At 38.7% G+C, this 22,825-nt stretch overlaps 1 protein-coding gene across 1 annotated transcript in view; it reads left to right on the forward strand.

Annotated features, from left to right (window-relative positions):
• KLHL4 (kelch like family member 4) overlaps positions 1-22,825 on the forward strand; it is a 344,793-nt gene that overhangs the window by 238,145 nt on the left and 83,823 nt on the right. Inside the window, exon 2 of the mRNA XM_030209452.1 lies at positions 22,428-22,601. Within this exon, the coding sequence (XP_030065312.1) occupies positions 22,459-22,601 (143 nt within the window). The 5' untranslated portion in view covers positions 22,428-22,458. The remainder of the gene's footprint in view (positions 1-22,427; positions 22,602-22,825) is intronic.

The raw sequence follows: 22,825 nt of genomic DNA on the forward strand, positions 1-22,825 counted from the left end.
AATGCTTTATCATTTCTCCAATATCTTTACTGAAATAATAAGAAACTATAAGAGATATAGCAAGTCAAATGCAAAGTTCTGATAAGGAAGACAAAGAAATACTTTGAAAAGAACATTGCATTAGAGGCAAAAACATATAGAAAAAACTTTTTTTTAGGTATATTAGAAACAAGAAGCCAGTAATAGAATCAGGCCACTAGATGACCAAGGGGTAAAGGGTACACTCAGGGAAGACAAGATCATAGTGGAGAGATTAAATGAATTCTTTGCTTCAGTCTTCACTGAGGAAGATGTGGGGGAGATACAAGTACAGACATGGTATTCAATGCTGATGAGTCAGAAAAACTGAAATAAGTCTCTGTAGACCTGGAAGATGTAATGGAGTAATTTAACATAATGAAGAGTAGCAAATCGCCTGGATCAGATGGTATGCATCCCAGAGTACTGATGATGAACTAAAAAATGAATGTGCGGAGCTATTGTTAGTAATATGTAATTTATCTTTAAAATCAAGCATGGTACCGGAAGATGGATGACCAATGTAACACCAGTTTTTAAAAAGGGTTCCAGAGGTGATTTGAGAAATTATAAACCAGTGAGCTTGACACTGGTGCCAGGCAAAATGGTACAAACTATTATAAAAAACTAAATTACAGAGCATATGCAAAGGCATGGATTAATGAGACAAAGCCTCCATGGATTTAGTCAAGAGAAATCTTGCCTCATTCTACTACATTTCTTTGAAGGGGTGAATAAACTTGTGGATAAAGGTGAGCTGGTTGATTGTGAATCTGGATTTTCAAAAGACATTTGACAAAGCACCTCATGAACAACTCCTGAGGAAATCAGAAATCCATGAGATAGGAGATAATGTTCTACTATGGATTAAAAACTAGTTAAAAGATAGAAAACAGTGAGTAGGGTTAAATGGTCAATATTCTCAACAGCAAAGAGTAGATAGTGGGGTTCCAAAGGGGTCTGTGCTAGGACTGCTGCTTTTTAATATACTTATAAATGTTCTAGAGAAACCGATAACACAAAGTTATTCAAAATTGTTAAATCTCAAGAAGATTGTGAAATATTGCAAGAGGACTATACGAGACTGGTCATCCAAATGGCAGGTGACGTTTAAGGTAATTAAAAGCTGATTTTCAAAGCACTTAGCCTCCCAAAGTTCCATAGAAACCTATGGAACTTAGCCTCCCAAAGTGCTTTGAAAATATGCCTCCAAGTGCAAAGCGATGCACATGGGAAAGAAGAACCCAAATTATAGCTACTTGATGCAAGGTATCACATCAGGAGTCACCCCCAGGAAAAGGATCTAGTAGGAGTCACCAACCAGAAAAAGAATCTAGGTGTCAACATTGATGATTCGTTGAAACTCTCTGCTCAATGTGCAGCAGCAGCTAAGAAAGCAAATAAAATGTTAGGAATTATTAGTAAAGGAATGGAAAACAAAAATGAGAATGTTGTAATGCCTTTGTATTGCTCCTTGGTGTGACCGCACCTCGAATATTGTGTGCAATTCTGGTCACCGCATCTCAAAAAAGATACAGTAGGATCTTTGATCCAAGATGGCGTTGTGAATGGACGCACCTGTGTTAGCTCCTGGAAGTTGCTCTGTTTGTAGGTCCTCTTCGGTGCCTCTGTCGCCTCATCAAGCATGGGGAAACGGAGGGGAAAAGTGAAGGAACATCCCTCAGCTCCTGTGACTTCTTCAGCGACAAGGCAGACAACTTTGCAATTTTTCAGACAGCAACCAGGTCCTCAGGGCTTTTCGACCCCCTCTGCAACTCTCGGCGCTTCGGCGTCGATTGAAAATGGAAACGGGGCTTCCCTGAGCCCCGTGGAATGAGTTGCTCCACCCCAGCCTGGAGGGGAGTTGCTGGCAGCTCTGACAGGGAAGGAAGCCGAAGGGGCTCAGCCCGACCTGTTTGAGGGAGTGTCTGCAGTAACGGAGGCTGAATCTCAACGCCGAGAACTATTGCTACAATCAGCTTCAAAGGTATTGCCCCAGGATATAATTTCTAAACTTGCTCGTGTTGAAGATCAACCTCACCCTTCTCCAGCCATTAGTGGTGTGAATAGACCAGCAACTGTGACATTAGAGTCACTATGGGATATGGTTTACAGCATTCACACTTCTATGCAAACTACTTTAAAAATGAATACTTCTGACATAAAGACTCTTTCTGAGGCTGCCCTGCTTCAGGCGCAAAAGACTGCACAGCAAACCTTAAATTTGGAGACTGTGAATATTAAAATTCAAGAAATGGGATCTGTAGAAACGGCTTTGGTTAAGGATAATAATTTCCTACATAAAAGATTGGAGTACCTGGAAAACCAGGCTAGAAGACTTAACCTCAGGTTTCTTAATTTTCCCAAATCGCCTTTAATTTCCCCTTTGGACATGGTTAAAAAATATATGATTGATATTCTTGGAATGGATAAGGACTCACTGCCTCCCCTTACTCGGGCTTATTACATCAGGAGTGGTGGAGTGGTGGAAGAAAATCCCCCGATAGCAGGGGAAGGAATGGATCTTACTTCTTTCCTTGAAAGTTCATTGGAGATAATTACTCAGAGGTTGACTCTGCTTGTTACTTTTGTGCTGGAGCCCGATAGGAATGCCGTATTAAGGCTTTCCTTGAGACACTTAGAAAATCTGTTTTTGGGCTCAAAAATTCGTATTTTTCCTGATCTCTCAAGGCCTACACAGATGAGACGGAGGGCCTTTTTGGAACTCCGCCCTAGGGTGGTGGCACTGGGAGCAACTTTTATATTACGTTTTCCTTGTTATTGTAATGTAATGCTTGAGGGTAAACAGTTTCAATTTGTAGACCCAAAACAGTTAAAACAATTTCTAGATGCTAGAGTGGAATTGAATGTTGTGTGCCCTCCCTAAATGCAGGCTGGGGTCTGAACCAGAGGTTGCAACCACTAGTCCGTAATTATTGCTATATGTTTTACTTTAAATTCTAAATTCTTGGATTCCTAATATCCTAAACTTGTGGACAGAAAGGCTGTTAATGATATTTCTTTTTATTTTTTATTTTTGCCTCTTGTATAAATGCCGATTGCATATTCACGTATTGTGATTGTATATTGAAATATATGAATAAAGAAATAAAAAAAAAAGATACAGTAGAATTAGAAAAGGTACAGAGAAGGGCTATGAAAATGAAACACTTAAATCCATAGCACTGGAGAAGATTAACTCAATCCTAATATAAATGTCTTTCCTGCTGGCTCCTGTTTTCGGTGCTTCTAAAAGTTCTCTCATTTATGTTGATTGCTTGTGCCTTTATTTACCTTTTTGCCATAAATAATTCAGAACAGTCTGTTTCTTTTCAATGGCTCCTTCTCAATACTGTGCATTCATCATTATTTTTCATCTTGGTTTGACCTTTTCTCTCTCATGATGTGTGCCATTGAATTTATGCCACTTCTTATAATTTTCATATAATGACATTTTGAATAGGCAGCAGAAAAATGTCAAAGTAGAATAAATATAAAGATACAAAAGGTAGCTAATAGCTGAATTATGAGAGAGTTGCAGTGATTGTAGGCTTGGTACTAATGCTAGATATTAAAGATCAAAATGGTGTGAATTGATATCTTAAGATATTGTATTTAGTCCTGAATCTTATTTCATGGCAGCTTGTTTGCTAGTCATAGGTCAGTAATGTCACAGATCAAACCAATTTTGTACATATAAGTGCCTGCACTTACATATGTAAACAGTTGACTTTAAATACTTTCAAACGTTAGTACTTGCGCTTAAGTAGAGAATTTTGCTAAACAAATTCTAAGGAAAGCCAATTAAAGACACAAGCTCCAAAATACTTTTTTTTTACTATTTGATTTTGAATAAATAGCAAATTAAAAACGACCTATGAATTAGCTAACTTCCGAGTTCTACTGAAGACTCATATCTTTAATAAGGCGTACAACAATGATCAACAAATATAAACCCCTATACGCACATCCAAAACTGCCTCTACTATGTCTACCTGCCAAAACACTACCATGTTTTCTCACTTTCATGGTACCCAAGATCCTTTAGCTACTACTAAATGAATATTTTCTTATATAACTCTTATATATTTCTTAAATATTTCTTAATATGTTTGCTTATTAATAGACTATCATGTTTTATCATTATCATGCTACCCAAAATCCTTCAGTTATCACTAAATGTATACTTTTTTATGTACTTCTGTTACTCATGATGTATTGTAAGCCACATTGAGCCTGCAAAGAGGTGGGAAAATGTGGGATACAAATGCTACAAATAAATACATAAAATAAAAGAGGTGAGCATTATTTCTTCCTCATTCAATTCTCTAAACCCAGCCAAACAGTTAGCTGCTAGGTTATGCTGCAATAGTATTTTTTAGAACTTTGGGCTAGATTCTATATAGAGAGCCTGAAAAATCCATGTGAAAAAAATTATACCTAGGCGTATTCTTTAAAGTACGCCTAAATTTTATAGAAGAGACTTAAATTTCCATGCAGACCAAGGGCCCTGTTTAGTAAGCCATGCTAAAGGTGCATTAGTGTGCGCTAATGCTCATAATATTCTTATGAATCTCCTTAGTTGGTCTACCAATCAGCAAAGGCAACTCCATATATAAGTATTATTCAACCCTGCTGTTCACTCATTAAGGTTGTTTATACCATCACTCAGGTTCAAGCTTCTTTCGTATTCCAACCATCGTGAACTTTATTCATATCAAATAATTTTCCAACTTGTATCAAAATGCTTTAAAACTCTTCTATTCCTTCTCACAATTACAGAAAGTGCAGTACACGGACACCTCCACCTACATGCGGCATGTTTTGCAATTCGCTGCCTCAGGGTGTGGTCCACAATTCAATAATTCTACCAAAGAATAAAACATCTAATCAACTTCCTTTGTATGCTTTTGTAGGTCAGAAAAACAGCATAAAGCAATTCTCTTACCTCAAATGTAAGATAATCTTTCCACATTACATCGGTGTCTGCCATCTTAACGTTTGTTCCACCCATGCGTAGTGTTACGTTTTAATAACGCTCCAAGGCCCCAAATTTGGTCACATCCATTTATGCCACATTTTACTTGGTGTAAATCCCGACACCTAAATTAGATGCAGATCAGATGTATTCAATAATAATGCACATAGATTTTAGAAATGACCACGCCCCAACCCATGGCCGCTCCCCCTTTTCAACTATGCAACTCAAAATTGAGACGCACTACATTATGGAATACTCAGTGAGTTGTGCGAGTAAATGTCAATGCCAATTAACAGCACTGATTAGCTAGTTAACCAATTAAGTTATGCGCATTATTATAGAATATACTTCAGTTTCCACATGGATTTTCAGATGCCATATACAGAATCCGGGGATATATTTGCAAAATAGGAGAATATGCATTTACCTCATGGGTCCTCCCACACGCCCTCAACATGCATTCTTAAAATGATATGTGCTGCAAGTATAGGTGTGTAAGTTATGGACTTGCTAAACTCTCACACATATATGACCATTCTCAGATATAAACCTGTTTATATACACTTACATGGCACCAACCTTTCAAAATCTGCCTTCTAAGTGTTGTTTGATGAGATTACAACATTTTTGTAGATAAAGTGAATGCATTAATAAAATGTCTTCATTCTAACCCCACTGTTTACTAAGCCACACTAGCAGCTTGCGTGCGCTAATGCTGACGTAGCCCATTCACTTAGTAACCAGAGAGGAAAACTTCTAGAATAACATTTTAAGTTTATTTAAAGTTCATTGTTCAAAAATAGAAACCAAAGTGCCATACATTGAAAAAGAAATATAAATGTACAACAACCCTCTCTTTTGTTCTCTATCACAATGACTTGAGCTATTAAAATTTACTTTATGACATAAATTAATTCTAAACTACAAAGTAGTCTGCTTGTTGGAGAATTTTCCTCCAATATCTAATGCTCACACATGTAATAGTTATCTTTCTATACCTGGATATTTGTTTTTAATTTTATTTCAAATTTCAAAAACATACATCAAACAAATAACATTTGAGTAAATATTGGGATACATGAATAGTAAAAGAAGAAAAAGAACACAATTTGACATGTTCATTCTATTTTTTACCCATATCACAAAAATAATTAAAGAAAAGGGGGATCCAAAAAAGGAAAAAGAGGAGTCAGAAATGTGGGAAAATAGAACAAAGGAAATTTACCTGTTCCTATGCATAATCTGTACAAGCAGTTAACTCAGAGGGTCTTTTACTAAGGTACGCTCACGTTTTTTAGCATGCACTAAAATTGTGGGTGAGCTAAACATTAGAGATGCCAATGCATTCCTATGGGCATCTCTAAAGCTTAGCGTGCCCACAATTTTAATGTGCGCTAAAAACGTAAGCGTGCCTTAGTAAAAGATGCCTTCAATGAGCTGCTTCACCTTCTGCTATATATCAAGATGCTTCAGGTACCCCAGCAGGCACTAGTGATTTCTTTTTATTATCAAAGAAAACCTGAAGTTCTGATGGTTCAAAGAACACATATTTCTGAGCATTTCAGGATAGCTGGCTATTTTTGATGGACTGGATAATCAGAACATTTTTGTTGTAGTTATGATAGAAAATGTGAACTGTACAAAATCCAAAAGAAGATAAATATGTTATTATTTGTTAGTAAATAACTTTTAGGAAGGTTTTCAGTCTTTGTGTTAATCATTGTAGAAATTAGCAGACCTGAAGAAACTGAGATTGAAATTGCAGGCCTATTATCACTAATCTGTAGCCTATAATTAAAATCAGCCACTGTACCTGAAGACTGGTGGGTTATCAGAGTAAAATCAGTTTTTTTAAAAGGGCTCCAGGGTGATTCAAGAAATTATAGACGAGCCTAACATCAGTGCTGGCCAAAATAATAAGTGATATTCTTGAACACCACATTGCAATCAGTTTTTCTTTTTCTTGCTAAGTGAAACTTAAATTATAAATGCAGAATTTTTATTCTTATTTATATGCACAATATTCACTTTCAAAAAGTTGTTTTTTGATGGCGGAAGGATACAAGGCTGAATATTTGCCCAAGGCAACTGATTCCCTGAGCAAATCATGGATGATATTACAATGATGAAGTAAGATGTGGGATTGATATGTTAGAATGAAATGTGTATGGATTTATTAGTTCTCTGTACTTCTGTGATTTCCATTTATGCAAAAATTAGGGGATGAAGTACTTTTTTGCACAAAATAAGAGGGGGACCTAGAGGTAATAGCAAAAACCAGAAGGATGCTGCTTGGGTGCATAGGGAGAGAATGGCCAGCAAGAAAAAGAAATGACACTGCCTCCTCTACAAGTTTCTAGTGAGACCACATTTGGAATACTATGCACAATCTTAGAGAGCACACCATGAAAAAGATATAAAGAGGATGGAGTCAGTCCAGAGGGCAGTTACTAAAATGGTCAGTGGTCTTCTTCATAAATCATGTGGGTATAGACTTACAGATCTCTTAGGGCAGTTATAGAAGCTGGTACCTAGAGGTAAGCACCACTTTGGCATGTCAGAGGCACCACTGATTGACAGATAGGTTCTGTTCTATAAGGTAGTGCCTAGCCAATTGATCTGCAAAGGGGCGTGGCCTTGGGAAGGGGATGGGTGAGTCACAGGCATTGTCTTAAAATGCATACAAGCGTTATATAGTGCAGATCCATGCCCAACTTGTGTACCAGAATTTACACCTGTTTTCAGTTGATGTAACTCCTCACTCCCAAAGTTGAGTGCGACTCCCAGTGCCATGATTTATTCTATACAGGGTGCTGATTCCATAATGCCCATTATAGAATATCGTTCAACACCGATTTTTTTTTTCAGGGCTGAATTTTGAGCATTGTTTACTGAATCCAGCTCTATGTTCATTATTACCTTATTGATAAATGGTTGATATGCCCCCAACAATTAATGCAGAGGCTTTGCAGTTGCTGTATACTAATTTTGAAACATAGAACAATATAGACAGATAAAGACCATATAGTCTATCCAGTTTGCCTATCCATGCCATCTACTCTCCCTATCACTCCCTTAGATATCTTATGTACTTGTCCAAAGCTCTCTTGAATTCAGGTACTGTTTTCATCTCCACCATTTCCACCGGGAGGCCGTTACACAAATTCACCACCCTTTCCTTGAAGAAGTATTTCCTTAAGGTACTTCTGAGTTTATCCCCTTGCACCTTCATCATATGCCACCCTCATTCCAGAGCTTCCTTTTAATTGAAAGAGACTTGCCTCCTGTGTATTTATGCTGCATAGGTATCTAAATTACTCAATCATATTTATTTTCTGCATTTGCATCCCACATTTTCCCACCTCTTTGCAGGCTCAATGTGGCTTACAATATACTGTAATGGCGAACGCCATTTCTGGAATGAGAAGTACAGAATATTATTGCAATTAATATACAGAAAGTATAAAATACATTAGAAGAAAATAGATATAATTCATTTCAGGTATTTGAGATCAAAGGTAATGAATAGCATTCAATAATGACAATATCCTTAAAGTAACCAAATGAAAATAGTTCAATGTTAACTTATGGGATAGGAGGAAATGTCCTATTGTGGATTAAAAACTGGTTGAAGGATAGGAAACAGAGAGTGGGATTAAATGGGCAGTATTCACAATGGAGTTATGCACGTTGTTACAGAATATGCTTGGATTTCGACATGGATCTCTAGGCGCGCTATACAGAATCCAGGGGTAAGTGTGTGGTATTTTTTGAGGGGGCGTGTCAGGGGCATGGAAGCATGTTGGCATTACTTGTGCACTATCTGGTTAGCATGTTCATTACACAGGAGCCCTTAGCGTCTCCTAAATAGGAGGTGGTAAGTGCTCCTGCATTAATTTCTTAATGCTAACATTGCACAGCCAGAAACTCAACAAATAGAAATATGCCTATTTTATGGCTGCACTAGAAATAGACTTAGTTTGGGCTACGTTAAGCCAATTTACTAGTAGCTTACTAAAAGGGCTTCTTTAAGAGGCAAATATCCTGAATAATTCTCTTCATGCAGGTTTGTAACTACCCTCCTAAGTGTCCTTTTACTAAGCTGTGGTAAGCACTAATGTGTGCTTACTACAGGTAAAATATGCCTACCACTGGGCATGCTGAGGCATCCCGTGGTAGTTTAGGGATCAGTGCATGATCAGTGCACAATTTCTCCCGTTGTAGGATCACCTTTATGCGATCCTACCACATGAACCTTATCCTACCACAACACCACCTTGTATTTGTCTACTCCAGAGGCTGCATACAGCTCTCCAGCACAATGTAAGCCACATTGAGCCTACAAATAGGTGGGAAAATGTGGGATACAAATGTAACAAATAAATAAATGATTCCCATGTGCTGAAAAATTGAAAATATTTTTTTAGCTCTGGGGGCGTGTTAGTGGGCACAGAGCAGGCATGCCCAGTTCTAATTGAGAGCCCTTACCGCCTAGTAAATAGGTGTTGGTAAAGGCTCCTTCACTAATGCCTACATGATAACTGGGAAAATTAGTGTGTGACCATTTTACAGTGAAGCTAAAAGTGGCCTCAGTGCAGGAAACTGAAGCGCTAGTAATAGTGCAGGCCGCTTATTAGCACAGCTTAGTGAAAGGGCCCCTAAATATTGAGAAACATTTAAATGAAGTCCAAACAGCAAAACTACTTGGTGTGTTAAAATAGTTTAAGAAACTGCAGTTGCCTCATACTCTTCATACTCTTGGAGTGTAGATGGTTAGAAGCAAATTTCTGACATTTGGACATCTTTCAATCTTCAAATGGATTAAAAAAATGAACTAGATAGATAGATGTAGATATATATTTTTTTTAATTTGTGAAAAAGAGCTTGAAGTATTTCCCTAGTCTTTCAGAAAAATACATTATTCTCAATGTTGGGACACCTTTCATTTCATCTAAAACATCACCCCCCCACACAGCTGCGCAGCAATGCTGACATAGCCCATTCAAAGTGAATGGGCTGTGTCGGCATTACCACAAGGCAGCTGCTACAGCAGCTTAGTAAACAGGGGGGGAAAGTCTATAACATCAATTATATAACACTTCATTATGCAACAATTTAGTATCTCTTGCCATTTTTTTTCATTAGACACTGCTGCTTCAAAAGTTTGTAATTATTTTTCAAAGAAATTAATTGTTGAATGGACCCCTGATACTTGCATGACCCCTATCTAACAAATCAAGGTCTAGATTTTTCTAAAACACAATACTGCTAGCTAATTTTTCCATTAGCCAGTAGCAAATTGCATTTGCAATTTGATAGGATAGCTTGACAGATGAAAAGAAATAATACTTCTTTGCAAATCGTTCTACTTATGTGGCAAGTGTGCACAATTCCATCCCTCCAAGGGCATTAGTTAAGTTTCCAAAAAATGAAAAAAAGGTAAAGCAAGTATTTAAATGCAAACAACCCTTTCTAAATTGCTTCAACCATATAACTTAGCTGTCAAAACTGCATTTAATAGCATGCTGTGGTAAGTGTTTATGCAAAGGGGAAAAGTACTATCAATAAATTATTGTGGTTTAATTATTTCTTATATCCAAAAAATACCAGAATCACACTTTAATTTTCAACCCAACATATTCATTATTTTTCAAGGTCAATTTTCTAGGGTCAGGACTACATTAAGGGGTCCTTTTACTAAGGTGCGCTGAAAAATAGCCTGCGATAGTGCAGACACGTGTTTTGGGCGCGTGCACAATTAGTCTTTAGGGCACCTACAAAAAATGCCTTTTTTGCCGAAAATGGACGTGCGGCAAAATGAAAATTGCTGCATGTCCATTTTGGGTCTGAGACCTTACCGCAAGCCATTGACCTAGCAATAAGGTCTCACGCGGTAACTAGGCGGTAAAGATCTACACTTGTCAACTTCCACTTGACACGCGTAGCTGCCACGTGTCAGAAAATAAAAAAAGATTTTTCAGATGCATGTAGCGGATGCACACCAAAATTGGCGTGTGTTGGGCGCACGCAGGTGCGTATGCAGCTTAGTAAAAGGGCCCCTAAATTCTTTGTTCTCTCAAAACAAAGATACACAGTATTTATGAAGCAAAATGAAACCCGTGACAAAAGCCAGACTTGTTTTAATAAGTACATAAGTATTGCTATACTGGGACAGACAAAAGGTCCATCAAGCCCAGCATCCTGTTTCCAACAGTGGTCAGTCAAGGTCACAAATACCTTGCAAGATCCCCAAGAAAGTACTAAACATTTTATAGTGCTTATCCCAGAAATAGTGGATTTTCCCCACGTCCAATTTAATAATGGTCTATGGACTTTTCCTTTAGGAAGCCGTCCTAACCTTTTTAAAATTCTGCTAAGCTAACCGCCTTTACCACATGTTGAGTGAAGAATTCTCCGATTAGTTTTAAATTTACTACTTTGTAGCTTCATCACATGCCCCCTAGTCCTAGTATTTTTGGAAAGCATAAACAGACGCTTCACATCTACCCTTTCAATTCCACTCATTATTTTATAGACCTCTATCATATCTTTCCCTCATCGCCTTTTCTCCAAGCTAAAGAACCCTAGCCACTTTAGCCTTTCCTCATAGGGAAGCCATCCCATCCCCTTTATCATTTTCGTCGCCCTTCTCTGCACCTTTTCTAATTCCACTATATCTTTTTTGAGATGCAGCGACCAGAATTAAACACAACATTCGAGGTGCGGTCGCACCATGGAGCGATATGAAGGCATTATAATATCCTCATTTTTGTTTTCCATTCCTTTCCTAATCATACCTAACATTCTCTTTGCTTTCTTAGCTGCAACAGCACACTGAGCAGAAGGTTTCAACACCTAGATCCCTTTCTTGGTCTGTGACTCCTAACGTGGAACCTTGCATGACATGGCTATAATTTGGTTTCTCTTTCCCACATGCATCACTTTGCACTTGCTCACATTAAACGCCATCTGTCATTTAGACGCCCAGTCTCCCAGTCTCGTAAGGTCCACTTGTAATTTTTCACAATCCTCCTGCGATTTAATGACTTTGAATAACTTTGTGTCATCAGCAAATTTAACTACCTCACTAGTTACTCCAATTTCTAGGTCATTTATAAATATGTTAAAAAGCAGCGGTCCCAGCACAGAGCCCTGGGGAACCCCACTAACTACCCTTCTCCATTGAGAATACTGACCATTTAACCATACTCTCTGTTTTCTATCTTTTAACCAGTTTTTAATCCACAATAGAACCCTACCTGCTATCCCATGACTCTCCAATTTCCTCTGGAGTCTTTCATGAGGTACTTTGTCAAACGCCTTCTGAAAATACAGACACACAATATCAACCGGCTCACCTTTGTCCACATGTTTGTTCACCCCTTCAAAGAAATGTAGTAGATTGGTGAAACAAAACAAAAACATATAATGAAATTTATGTTTTGCTTTATTTTGCTTTTAGCATACATTATTTGCAAATAGCACTTACTGATTTTTGTTACACTGATAAGTTACAAGAGGACTCAAAGAGGAAGACAGGCAAAAATACCTGAAAAAGCTAAGAGAAGCTGGAAAAGCTATCAGGAAAGTGAAGAGACAAATGGAAGAAAAGATAGCCGATATGGTAAAATTAGGGGTCAAGACAATTTTCAGATATATAAGTGATAGGATGACGTGCCAAAATAGCATTGTTAGGCTCAAAGTTGAGGGGAGGAAATATGTAGAAGCCGATAAGGATAAAGTTGAACTGCTTAACAATTACTTTTCTTCTGTGTTCAAGGATGAAAGGCTGGGTGTAGGACTGTAGAAAACAAATGCTAAGGGGATGGATGTGTGGTAGGCCGGGACCAATTTTCAGAAGACTGTTCGGGAGGAGTTGGCTAAACTAAAAGTAGACAAAGCAATGGGGCCTGATAGGATACATCTGAGAGTACTCAAGGAACTCATAGATGTTCTGGCGGCTCCGCTGTCTGGCCTTTTCATTGCCTCCTTAGAGTCTGGAGAGGTCCCAGAGGACTGGAGAAGGGCGGATGTGGTCCCTCTGCAGAAGAGCAGAAGTAAGGAGGAGGTTGGGAATTACAGACCTGTCTGTCTGACTTGGGGGTGAGTAAACTAATGGAAACGCTTCTAAAACAGAGGATCGTGAGGTTTCTCAATTCGAATGGACTGCAGGACCCAAGCCAGCATGGCTTCACTAGAGGCAGTACTGAATTATTATGCCACCAATTAATGTGGGGAAAAATAACCAACCAATAATAATACCAATATTTTCCCACTCAAAATTTAACAGAATACCGAAAACTTCAGTGGTGCACCTTGCCAATGATTTTACATTGATGCAAAGCTTTCTTGCACCCACCTTGTCATCGGTTCTCAAGTAGATCAATTCTCAGTTGATTGGAAATTTCTCTTAAATTTCTGCGGATGATCCCCTCACTTGTATAAGGAGCTAATCTCTCTCTCTCTCTCTCTCTCTCTCTCTCTTTCTCTCTCTCTGTCTCACTGAATCCTTGGAAAGCCTTGATCTCCTGCCACTGTTATTTCTACATATTAAACCATTATCTTACTTTTTTGAGAATCTAAAATAAACTACTTAAAATAAGTGATGTCTTATAAAAAAAAATGTTATAGACTCTTTTGGGATCTCATTAGTTCAAAATGATTAATGAATTGTCCAACTGACTCAGTAAATCTAAAATATTGTAAATATATACAATGATTAACAGGAAGCTAATAAAGCTGACAGAATTCCATTATATACCAAAGAATTGATTGATTATAATTTGCATTGATGTATTCTTGCCTGTCTGCTCTTAACTTACATATTTTGCAGCAAACTCTTTGAATATAAATTGGACACTTGGGAGCGGTTGAGTATCCTGGAAAGAAGATGGATAACCAAACCCTCAAGTGAACACAGGAATTCAGCCCAGCAGCCTAAGCCTTACTAAATCACAACACTTTTGAAATTTAAGTAAAAAAATAAAAAAGGTGCAGTGAAGCACTTAGTAAAGTGAATATAAGTTTCATTAAAATAATACCTCTTGAATTCAATTTTTTCACGTTGTAAAATTTCACTTATAAAATAGTACCTTAAAAAGTCCAACCAGATATGTTAGTGAGAAAACAGTCTGTTGATTCAATAGTTTGAATATTATAATCATCAACGTATGTTTAGTAGGGCTGAACATTTAATACGTTTTTAACATGATTAACATGTTAATAATTTTAACTTGCATTAATAATTTTAACTCATTAATCAGATTTAAGCTTCCTGCTCTTTTCCCCCTGCAACATATCTCTCTTTCTCCCTTTCCACCTCTCTCTAGTCTGGAATCTGTCAGCTTCCTCCTTCCTGCATCTCTTTCTCTCCTGCTGTCCCCTTTTCACATGCTCTGCAATCTCATTCTCCCTCTCCCTCCCCCTGATGAACCTCTGAACCTGCATTTACAGTTAGCAGTGTTGAACACATGCTGCTTCTCCTTAGCCTGGGGTCTAGTGTCTAGTCTCCTCCCTGAAAACAAAGCACAGAGCACAGACAGAGGAAGAAGATGATTATACAAATAAAATCACTAGACAACAAAAGTAAGAAAAAGGATTTTATTTTGTTTAGTAATTGAAATATGTCAGTTTTGAGAATTTACATCTACTTTCTATACTTTGCACTGTACAGGAGGAAATGTGAGGGGGATGCTTTATGTGATTAATAATTCCGATGAAAATTTTTAATTGTGACTAATTGCATGATTACAATTTTTAATCGATGTGCAGCCCTAATATTTAGTAATTAATTACAAATTATGTTGCAAATGTATAAGCATTAAAAACAGTAATAGTCAATGTACAGCACCATATATGGATGATCCATAATGGATTTTCCCATGGATAGTGTCCAAAAATATTAACAAAATATTAATAATTGTATCTGCAGTAGCAGCATTTGCAACATAAATAGTTTTATGTGAAAACCTAGGGCCCTGTGTACTAAGCCGCATCACTATGTAGATGCCCATAATATTCCTGTGGGCATCTACACAGTATGTACTAATTTTTATCACGCACTAAACAGGGCCCCTAGTGTGGTTATCATTATCAGCCAGGCTGATATTCAGCAAAACTCGCTTCAAAAGTGCCAAACCCCTCCGAGAAAAGTTGCATTGGCTCCCAATCAAAGAACGGATCATCTTCAAAATCTGCACCTTAATCCACAAAATCATATACGGTGTCTATGTAATCAGGCCCTTTAATGGGGGGGACAGGAGGGATGGGAGGGGGTCGGGTTCAGGAGGTCTAAGGGGGGGTGCTCTACAAGAAAAATTTAATAAAGTTAATGAAGTTTATAAAGGTTTAGTTGTTAAGCAAAGTTATGGAAGCGAATTGTACCATATGGTAATGTTATATGTATGGGTCTACATGTAATACTGTGTTGACAGTTTGTCTCAACAACGTGTTGTTAAGTTTGAAAGCTAAATAAAGACTTCTTACAAATAAAAAAAAAAATCATGTACGGCGTAGTCCCAGGATACATGACAGACCTTATAGACTTACCAATAACAAACAAAGTCAGATCGTCAAGATCCTACCTAAACCTACACTACCCAAATTGCAAAGGACTGAAATATAAAACAGCTTACGCAGCCAGCTTCTCTTACATAAGCGCCCAACTATGGAATGGGCTCCCAAAAGCTGTGAAAACAATCCACGACCACTTGAACTTCAGGAAATCACTAAAAACCTACCTCTTCAAAAAGGCCTACCCCACGTAACCCTCTTCACCTACCAAAACAGCATGACTATGATCGAACAGGACATCACGCAACCTTCATCCATTCCGACCCTCTACTTATACCTCATACGATCACTATACAACTTTGTATTTGTTATCCACCGACTGGGCAAACACCTTTGACGGTACTATGTAAGCCACATTGAGCCTGCAGATAGGTGGGAAAATGTGGGGTACAAATGCAACAAATAAATAAATTATTTATTTCAATGATAGGGTAGTATTTCATTCACATTATATCCTTTGGCATAGGTCAGCAATAGAATGCCCCAAAGTGGTATAAATTAGCAATAGGATACCTGTAGCAACAAAGTAAGTGCTCAGGAGTCCAAAAGCACTTTATGAATGACCCAAGTAATATACGAGCATTATTATAGTTCTGCTTTCCCCAGATAATAGGTGTCAAAATAGAGTTAATGACCAACAAAAGAGGTGCTATATACATTAGTATATAAGTGTTGCCATACTGGACAGACTGAAGGTCCATCAAGCCCAGTATCCTGTTTCGAACAGTGGACAATCCAGGTCACAAGCACCTGACAAGATCCCAAAACAGTACAATACATGTTATGCTGCTTATCCTAGAAATAAGCAGTGGATTTTCCCCAAGTTCATTTTAATAATGTCTTATGGACTTTTCTTTAGGAAGTTATCCAAACCTTTTTAAACCCCGCTAAGCTAACTGTTTTTACCACATTCTCTGACAACGAATTCCAGAGCTTAATTACACGTTGGGTGAAGAACTTTTTTCCCTGTTTTTTTTTTAATTTACTACTTTGTAGCTTCATTGCGTGCCCCTAGTCCTAGTATTTTTGGAAAGAGTAAACAAGCGATTCACGTTTACCTGTTCCACTCCACTCATTATTTTATATATCTCTATCATATCTCCTCTCAGCCGTCTTTTCTCCAAGCTGAAGAGCCCTAGCCATTTCAGCCTTTTCTCATAGGGAAGGCATCCCATCCCCTTTATCATTTTCGTTGCTCTTCTCTGTACCTTTTCTAATTCCACTATCTTTTTTGAGATGTGGTGACCAGAATTGCGCACAGTATTCAAGGTACGGTCGCATCAAGGAGGGATACAAAGGCATTATAACATCCTCGTTTTTATTTTCCATTCCTTTCCTAATAATACCTAACATTCTATTTGCTTTCTTTGTTGCCGCAGCACACCTTCAAAACACACACCACTTACAGTATTTACTATGTACTTACTTTAAACAAGGATACATTCTTTAGGCTTCTTTACATCGGAAATTTTGTTACATAGTATAAGTAGAGAGGTGTGGTAGCCATGTTAGTCCACTCTTAAGGTTATCAATAGAAATCAAACAAAATAAAACATGGAAAAGAAAATAAGATGATACCTTTTTTATTGGACATAACAATACATTTCTTGATTAGCTTTTGAAGGTTGCCCTTTTTTTTATCAGATCGGAAATAAGCAAATGTGGTAGCAGATAGTATATATAAGTGAAACAGCCAAGCATTACTTTGACAGTCTGACAGGGTGGGAGGGTGGGGGTGGGTAGGAGATATGCATGGGGACATCAAAGCATTTCATTGATATTCTAACAGGATGGGTGTGGGTAGGTGAGAGGAGGGTGATAAACAGAGAAATACAATTTTATGGTTTATAATGGGCTAGAAAATCCAGATCCTTGTCTGTCTGTTGGGTGTCAAAATATTCAATCATTCTGACTTCAAAGGTCTTACGTTCCTGTGTTGTTTTAAAGTTACCTTTCAGGATTCTAACTATGAAATCACTGGTGCAGTGTCCTGGTCTTGTAAAATGCTGGCCCACCGGGGTGGGAACCTGACTGGCACCGGATATCATCATGTGATGTCTGTGCAGATTGAATATTGTCTTAAGCATCTGGCCTGTTTCTCCAATATAGCATCCTTCGTTACATTTTTTACACTGAATGATATATACCACATTGGAAGATGAGCATGTGAAAGATTCCTTTATGTTGAATATCTTTCCTTTGTGGATGACTGTGGGGTCCTGTGAAATGTTACATAGTATAAAACAGCAGCATTTTGTGAGAAAACAGGGCAATTCTGTAAACTAGTACCTAGATGTATGCATCACTTACATGCAACAAAGGTGCCATTAATTAACTGTTAGGTGCCTATGAGCAGTAGGTTCTATTCTTTAAGGTAGCGCATAAGTGCCATATCACTTAAATGCAAGGGGGCATACACGTAGGTGCACCATGGGCATGTCTCCCAGTTACATGTGCAGTTTATAGAATACTTTAAATTACATGTGTCATTTGGCACACTTAGGTGTGCCAACTTATGCCTATGACAGACATGTCATAAGAGGATGTACCTAAACCTGGGCATGCCAATGCCAACTTATGCTAGTGTTCTATAACCGAATCTTAGCACTATGATGCTGTTACTGAACTGGTGCTAAGCACATGGTATTGGGGAGTCTAAACTGTAGTGCCAATTTATAGAATTGCTGTTCATGCATGCACATGTGCAGGGCAATTCTCTAACAGGGTATTTGTTAGGAGACTATTCTATAAAGGAATGAAGGCACCTACTTATAGAATTCTATCCTGACTGAATATCTACACGCTTAAGACCAGACTCTATATATGATGCCTAAAAAAATCCACGTGGAACTAAGTGTATTTTATAAGATTTAAGGGCAATGTATAGAATAGACTTAGTCGATACCATAGTGCCTAAATATACGTGCATCCATTTACGACAGTAAAAACCTGGTGTAAATCACTGCGTGTAGATTTAGGCACACTGACCTGTATTTTGTAATTATGTGCGGAAGTTTTAGAATACCTACAAAACACCCATAAACACACCCCTTTTAAGCTACGTGCATTTATTTTGAACTGTGCGCTTTGCCATTTAGGTGCAGTAGTACCAGTGGGATTTGAATCGGCCACCTCTGGATTACAAGACTGGTGCTCTAACCACTTGGCCACAGCTCCACATGCTTAGCAGTTTCCATGCATAAATTGTAATTATTGTCTATTAGTGCTCGTTATTGTTGTTGAGTGCTGTTAAAAACGCTGATTACCTTGTTATGCCAATTAATTTACACGTGTATCTCCGCGTGGAATCTAGGCACCATATGAGCAGTGATGTTCAGTCCCACTGCAGCAGAAATTTTGTGGTTAATGACAACCATAAAATAATTTAGCTATCAGTTTTTTGGTAGTTTGCCAAATGGTCACCAGATTTCAGATACATATTCCAAACATGTTGGAATACATACTATCTGTGCCTAATAGTTAGAATAGCAGGTTGAGAACCTGAAAAGCCAGGGTTCAAATCCCACTGTTACTTGGCCAAGTCACTTAACTCTCAATTGTCTCAGATACAAACTTACCCCGTTCACTAAGTCACACTAGCAGCTGCTGCGCAGCAATGCCAGCACAGCCCATTCAAATGGAATGGGCTATGCTGGCATTAGCGCACAGCAGCCGCTAGCATGGCTTAGTAAACGGGGGGGTGGGGGGTGTTAGACTGTAAGCCCTCCAGGTACAGGAATATACTATGCCTGAATGTAGCACACTGTGGGCTAAATTCAAAATTTAAATCCAGTACTAGTCATATTGTGATGTAATATAAAACCTTACAAATATATTATCCTGACCTGGGGAATGTGGTGTTGGTCTCTGAAAGCTAGTCAAAAAATGTATTTAGTTTAATAAAAAGGTATCATCTTACTTTCCATGTTTTATTTTTTATTTAATTTATTAACTTTAGAGTGACCTAAAATGAGTGGAGGAGTAGCCTAGTGGCTAGTGCAGCGGACTTTGATCCTGGGGAACTGGGTTTGATTGCCACTGCAGCTCCTTTTGACTGTGGGCAAGTCACTTAACCTTCCATTGCCCCAGGTACAAAATAAGTACCTGTATATATGTAAACTGCTTTGAATATAGTTGCAAAATACCACAGAAAGGCAGTATATCTAGTTCCCTTTCCTTTCCCTTCCCTTTAATCCAAAATAAGGGGGTCAAAATGCAAAGCCAGTGGGAAAGAGGGGCTTTTTCCCAGTTAACTGGCATTGTTTGAGCCCTGAGGGAATACTCAGCAGTGTTTACTCAGATAGTGCAGCTGAATTTCTCCTCTAGCCAGATAAACTCAAACCGGCTATTGTGTGGGTGGAACAGGGCAGAGTCGGGACTTATATGGGTACCAGCTGATTTTCAGCTATGATCTGATAGGTAAACTGGGCAAATAAGATTTAACAAAGCCTATCTAGGTCCCAACTGAATATTAACTGGGGCACAGAGAAAGAGTACTACCGCAAGAGGGTAGCCTTCCATATAAGGGCAAATTAGTCTTATATAGAAGGCTGCCCCTAGTGGTAATATTGCAGGACTACCACTAAGGAGTCATCATGGCCATTTTGAAACCAGAGCCAAGACAGGGTGGGAGCGATACAGGACCACTCCTGCCCCATCCCACTAGATTATCAGGAATCGCATCTTGGTAAGTCCTAGAGATGGAAGGGGAATGGGTGGTAGAGTGATGGAGGGATCTGTGTAGGAGATCCTCTTGTTTGATGGAGGAAGGGGAGGGAGGGATCTGTGCAGGTTGGTCTTCATGTTGGATCAGGAAGTTGAGAGGAAAAAGGAATCTGTACAAGTCAGCCTTTGTGTTGGATTAGGTGAGATTTGGGGAGAGGGAATCTGCACAGTGGGTTCTTTATGTCAGATTGAGAGGGGGAGGATATATGCATTGGGGGTCTTTATGTCATATTTGGGGGGAAGGGAAGGAGTATCTGTGCAGTTCAGTCATTATTTTGGATTGAGGAGAGGTCAGAGGACCTGTTACATGAGCAACTTTAAGGGTCCTGCCTAATGTTCAACTGGGCCAGGTAAGTGTCTTATCTGGTCCTGCTGAATATTGGTTGTAAACTAGATAAATGCTGGTGGCTAAGCATATTAGTCCAGATATTCAATGCCAGTGTTCAATTCAGCTCACAGCTGTCCGCATTAAAAACATACTGACTACTGCTAGCTGAATATTGACCAGAAGATTTTTTTTTGTCTGGCTCCTTAATTTTTCCTCTTGTAAAGGTCCTGGTCTGTGGTTTCTGCTTTTTTGTCTTCTCTTAACTCTCTTTCCAGGGTTTCATTTACATTTACTTTTGTCATTTTCTCTCTCCTCCTGTCTTCTTTACTTTCTTCACTATATCAGTCTCTGACACTGATCATTTCCTTTCAGTTTTCTTCTAATTTTCTGCCTGTCTATTCAGATTTCATTCATTCTGTCTTCAATCTTCCTTTTTTCACTGTGTCTACCGACAGCCTTCCATATCTTTCTCTCATCTATGCCCTTCCCATTTCTCTTGTCCTCCTGTCTTCTTTAACTTTTCCCTCTCTTCCTCTGCCATCCAACATTCTCTCTCTCTCATTCAGAATCCCTCCCTCTGCCATGCATCATCTCCTCTCTGTATCTTTCCCCTTCCACACCTAGCATCTCTCTTCTCTGTTTGTATTCCTCCTCCTCTCCCATCCTGCAAGGACCCATCTCTCTCTCTCTTTCTCTTTCCCCTTCTCATCCAGAATTGTGTTGTTTCTCTCTCTCTCTCTATCTCTTTCTTTCTTTCTATCTTTCCCCCCCATCCAGCATCAACCCATCTATCTCTCTCTTTCTCTAGCTAAGATAAGCTATATTCCTTTGTTCCTATTCACCTAGGCACTCTGTTTTAAAATTACCCTGAAAATATATTCTGTTTAATAGTTTGAAGTTATTGACATTTAATTAGAAAGTATTATAATACATGTTGCTATCTAGAAATAAAGAAGAAATCATTTGACTCAGAAAGACGCACAGGTGAAAAATATGCCTCAGGCAATAGCCTAAAATTACTATGACAACACAGAACTTGGCTAATTTCACAATCTGTTCAGATGCAAAGGTTTCACCCTATATGAAAAAGTTAGAGAAAGTGGAGGTTCAAGGGATCAGCTACAAGCAAATTAGCTGCTCTGCTCATCCCAGGACTCCTGGACAGACCTAAGCCACATTCAAAATGGCAACCCTAGTGGTAGTCTCATGTGACTGCCGCTAGGGGTCATATTTCCATATAAGGAAATATTTCCTTATATGAGAATATGACTCCTAGCAGTAGTCATGCCATTTCAAATGTGGAGCAGGACTGGCCAGAATAACTGGGAATCACTCATGTTTGAACACTCTCCCCAATGACCCCCCCCCCCCCCCCCAGACCACTAATGAGATATGGTAGCTCTCTAGGGTGTGTGTGAGGGAGGCTTGTTCTTGTGGGGGTGGGCAGGACTTGTGGTGGTGGGGGGTTAAGATGGGGAGATGGATACCTGGGGGGACCCGACACTGGCAGCCCAGCATTATTAAGCTGCGGCTTTGCAGTCCACAGGATTAACGCTGCTTGTGAGGTGGCTTGCAAGCAGCATTAATCTCGTAACACAGGATTCAGCAACCTTTGGTACCACAATTCCATGGAGCATCAAAGAGCGGTAAAGGGCATCTTTTACTTCATTTAATGAATTCTCCTCCCACCCCTACCCACCCTTAGAGTCCTTTTGGACTGGTGTTTAATACATGGAGGAAAGATAAGCATGCATGTTTCTCTTACTATTATACTTATAATTTTGTCTCTCTGTTCTATTGCAGGATCCCAACAAGAACTTGTTCACCTAGTAAAATGAATTCCAGTGGTTCAGATGAGTATTTCCAGTGTAAGAATCATGCGGAGCAAACCTTTCGCAAGATGGAAAACTACCTCCAGCAGAAGCAGCTGTGTGATGTCCTTCTCATTGCAGGGGATCACAAGATCCCGGCTCATAGGTATAATATTTCAAACATGGAGGAAAATGAGGCATTTGGAATGATGAGCACTGTTCTATGTCAGTGCTCATTGGATATGAAACGTTAATTCCTTTAAAATAAACTAACAGGAAAGAGAAGGCAATTTTCAGATTGGAATAATTCATTTTAATCAGCGTTATTCTCTAAGATGTTGATGCAATCAATCTAATGCTGGTTGAAAAAGCTAATGTGTGTAGTAAAGC

Source organism: Microcaecilia unicolor, chromosome 7 (assembly GCF_901765095.1).
Source record: "Microcaecilia unicolor chromosome 7, aMicUni1.1, whole genome shotgun sequence".
Lineage (NCBI taxonomy): Eukaryota > Metazoa > Chordata > Amphibia > Gymnophiona > Siphonopidae > Microcaecilia > Microcaecilia unicolor.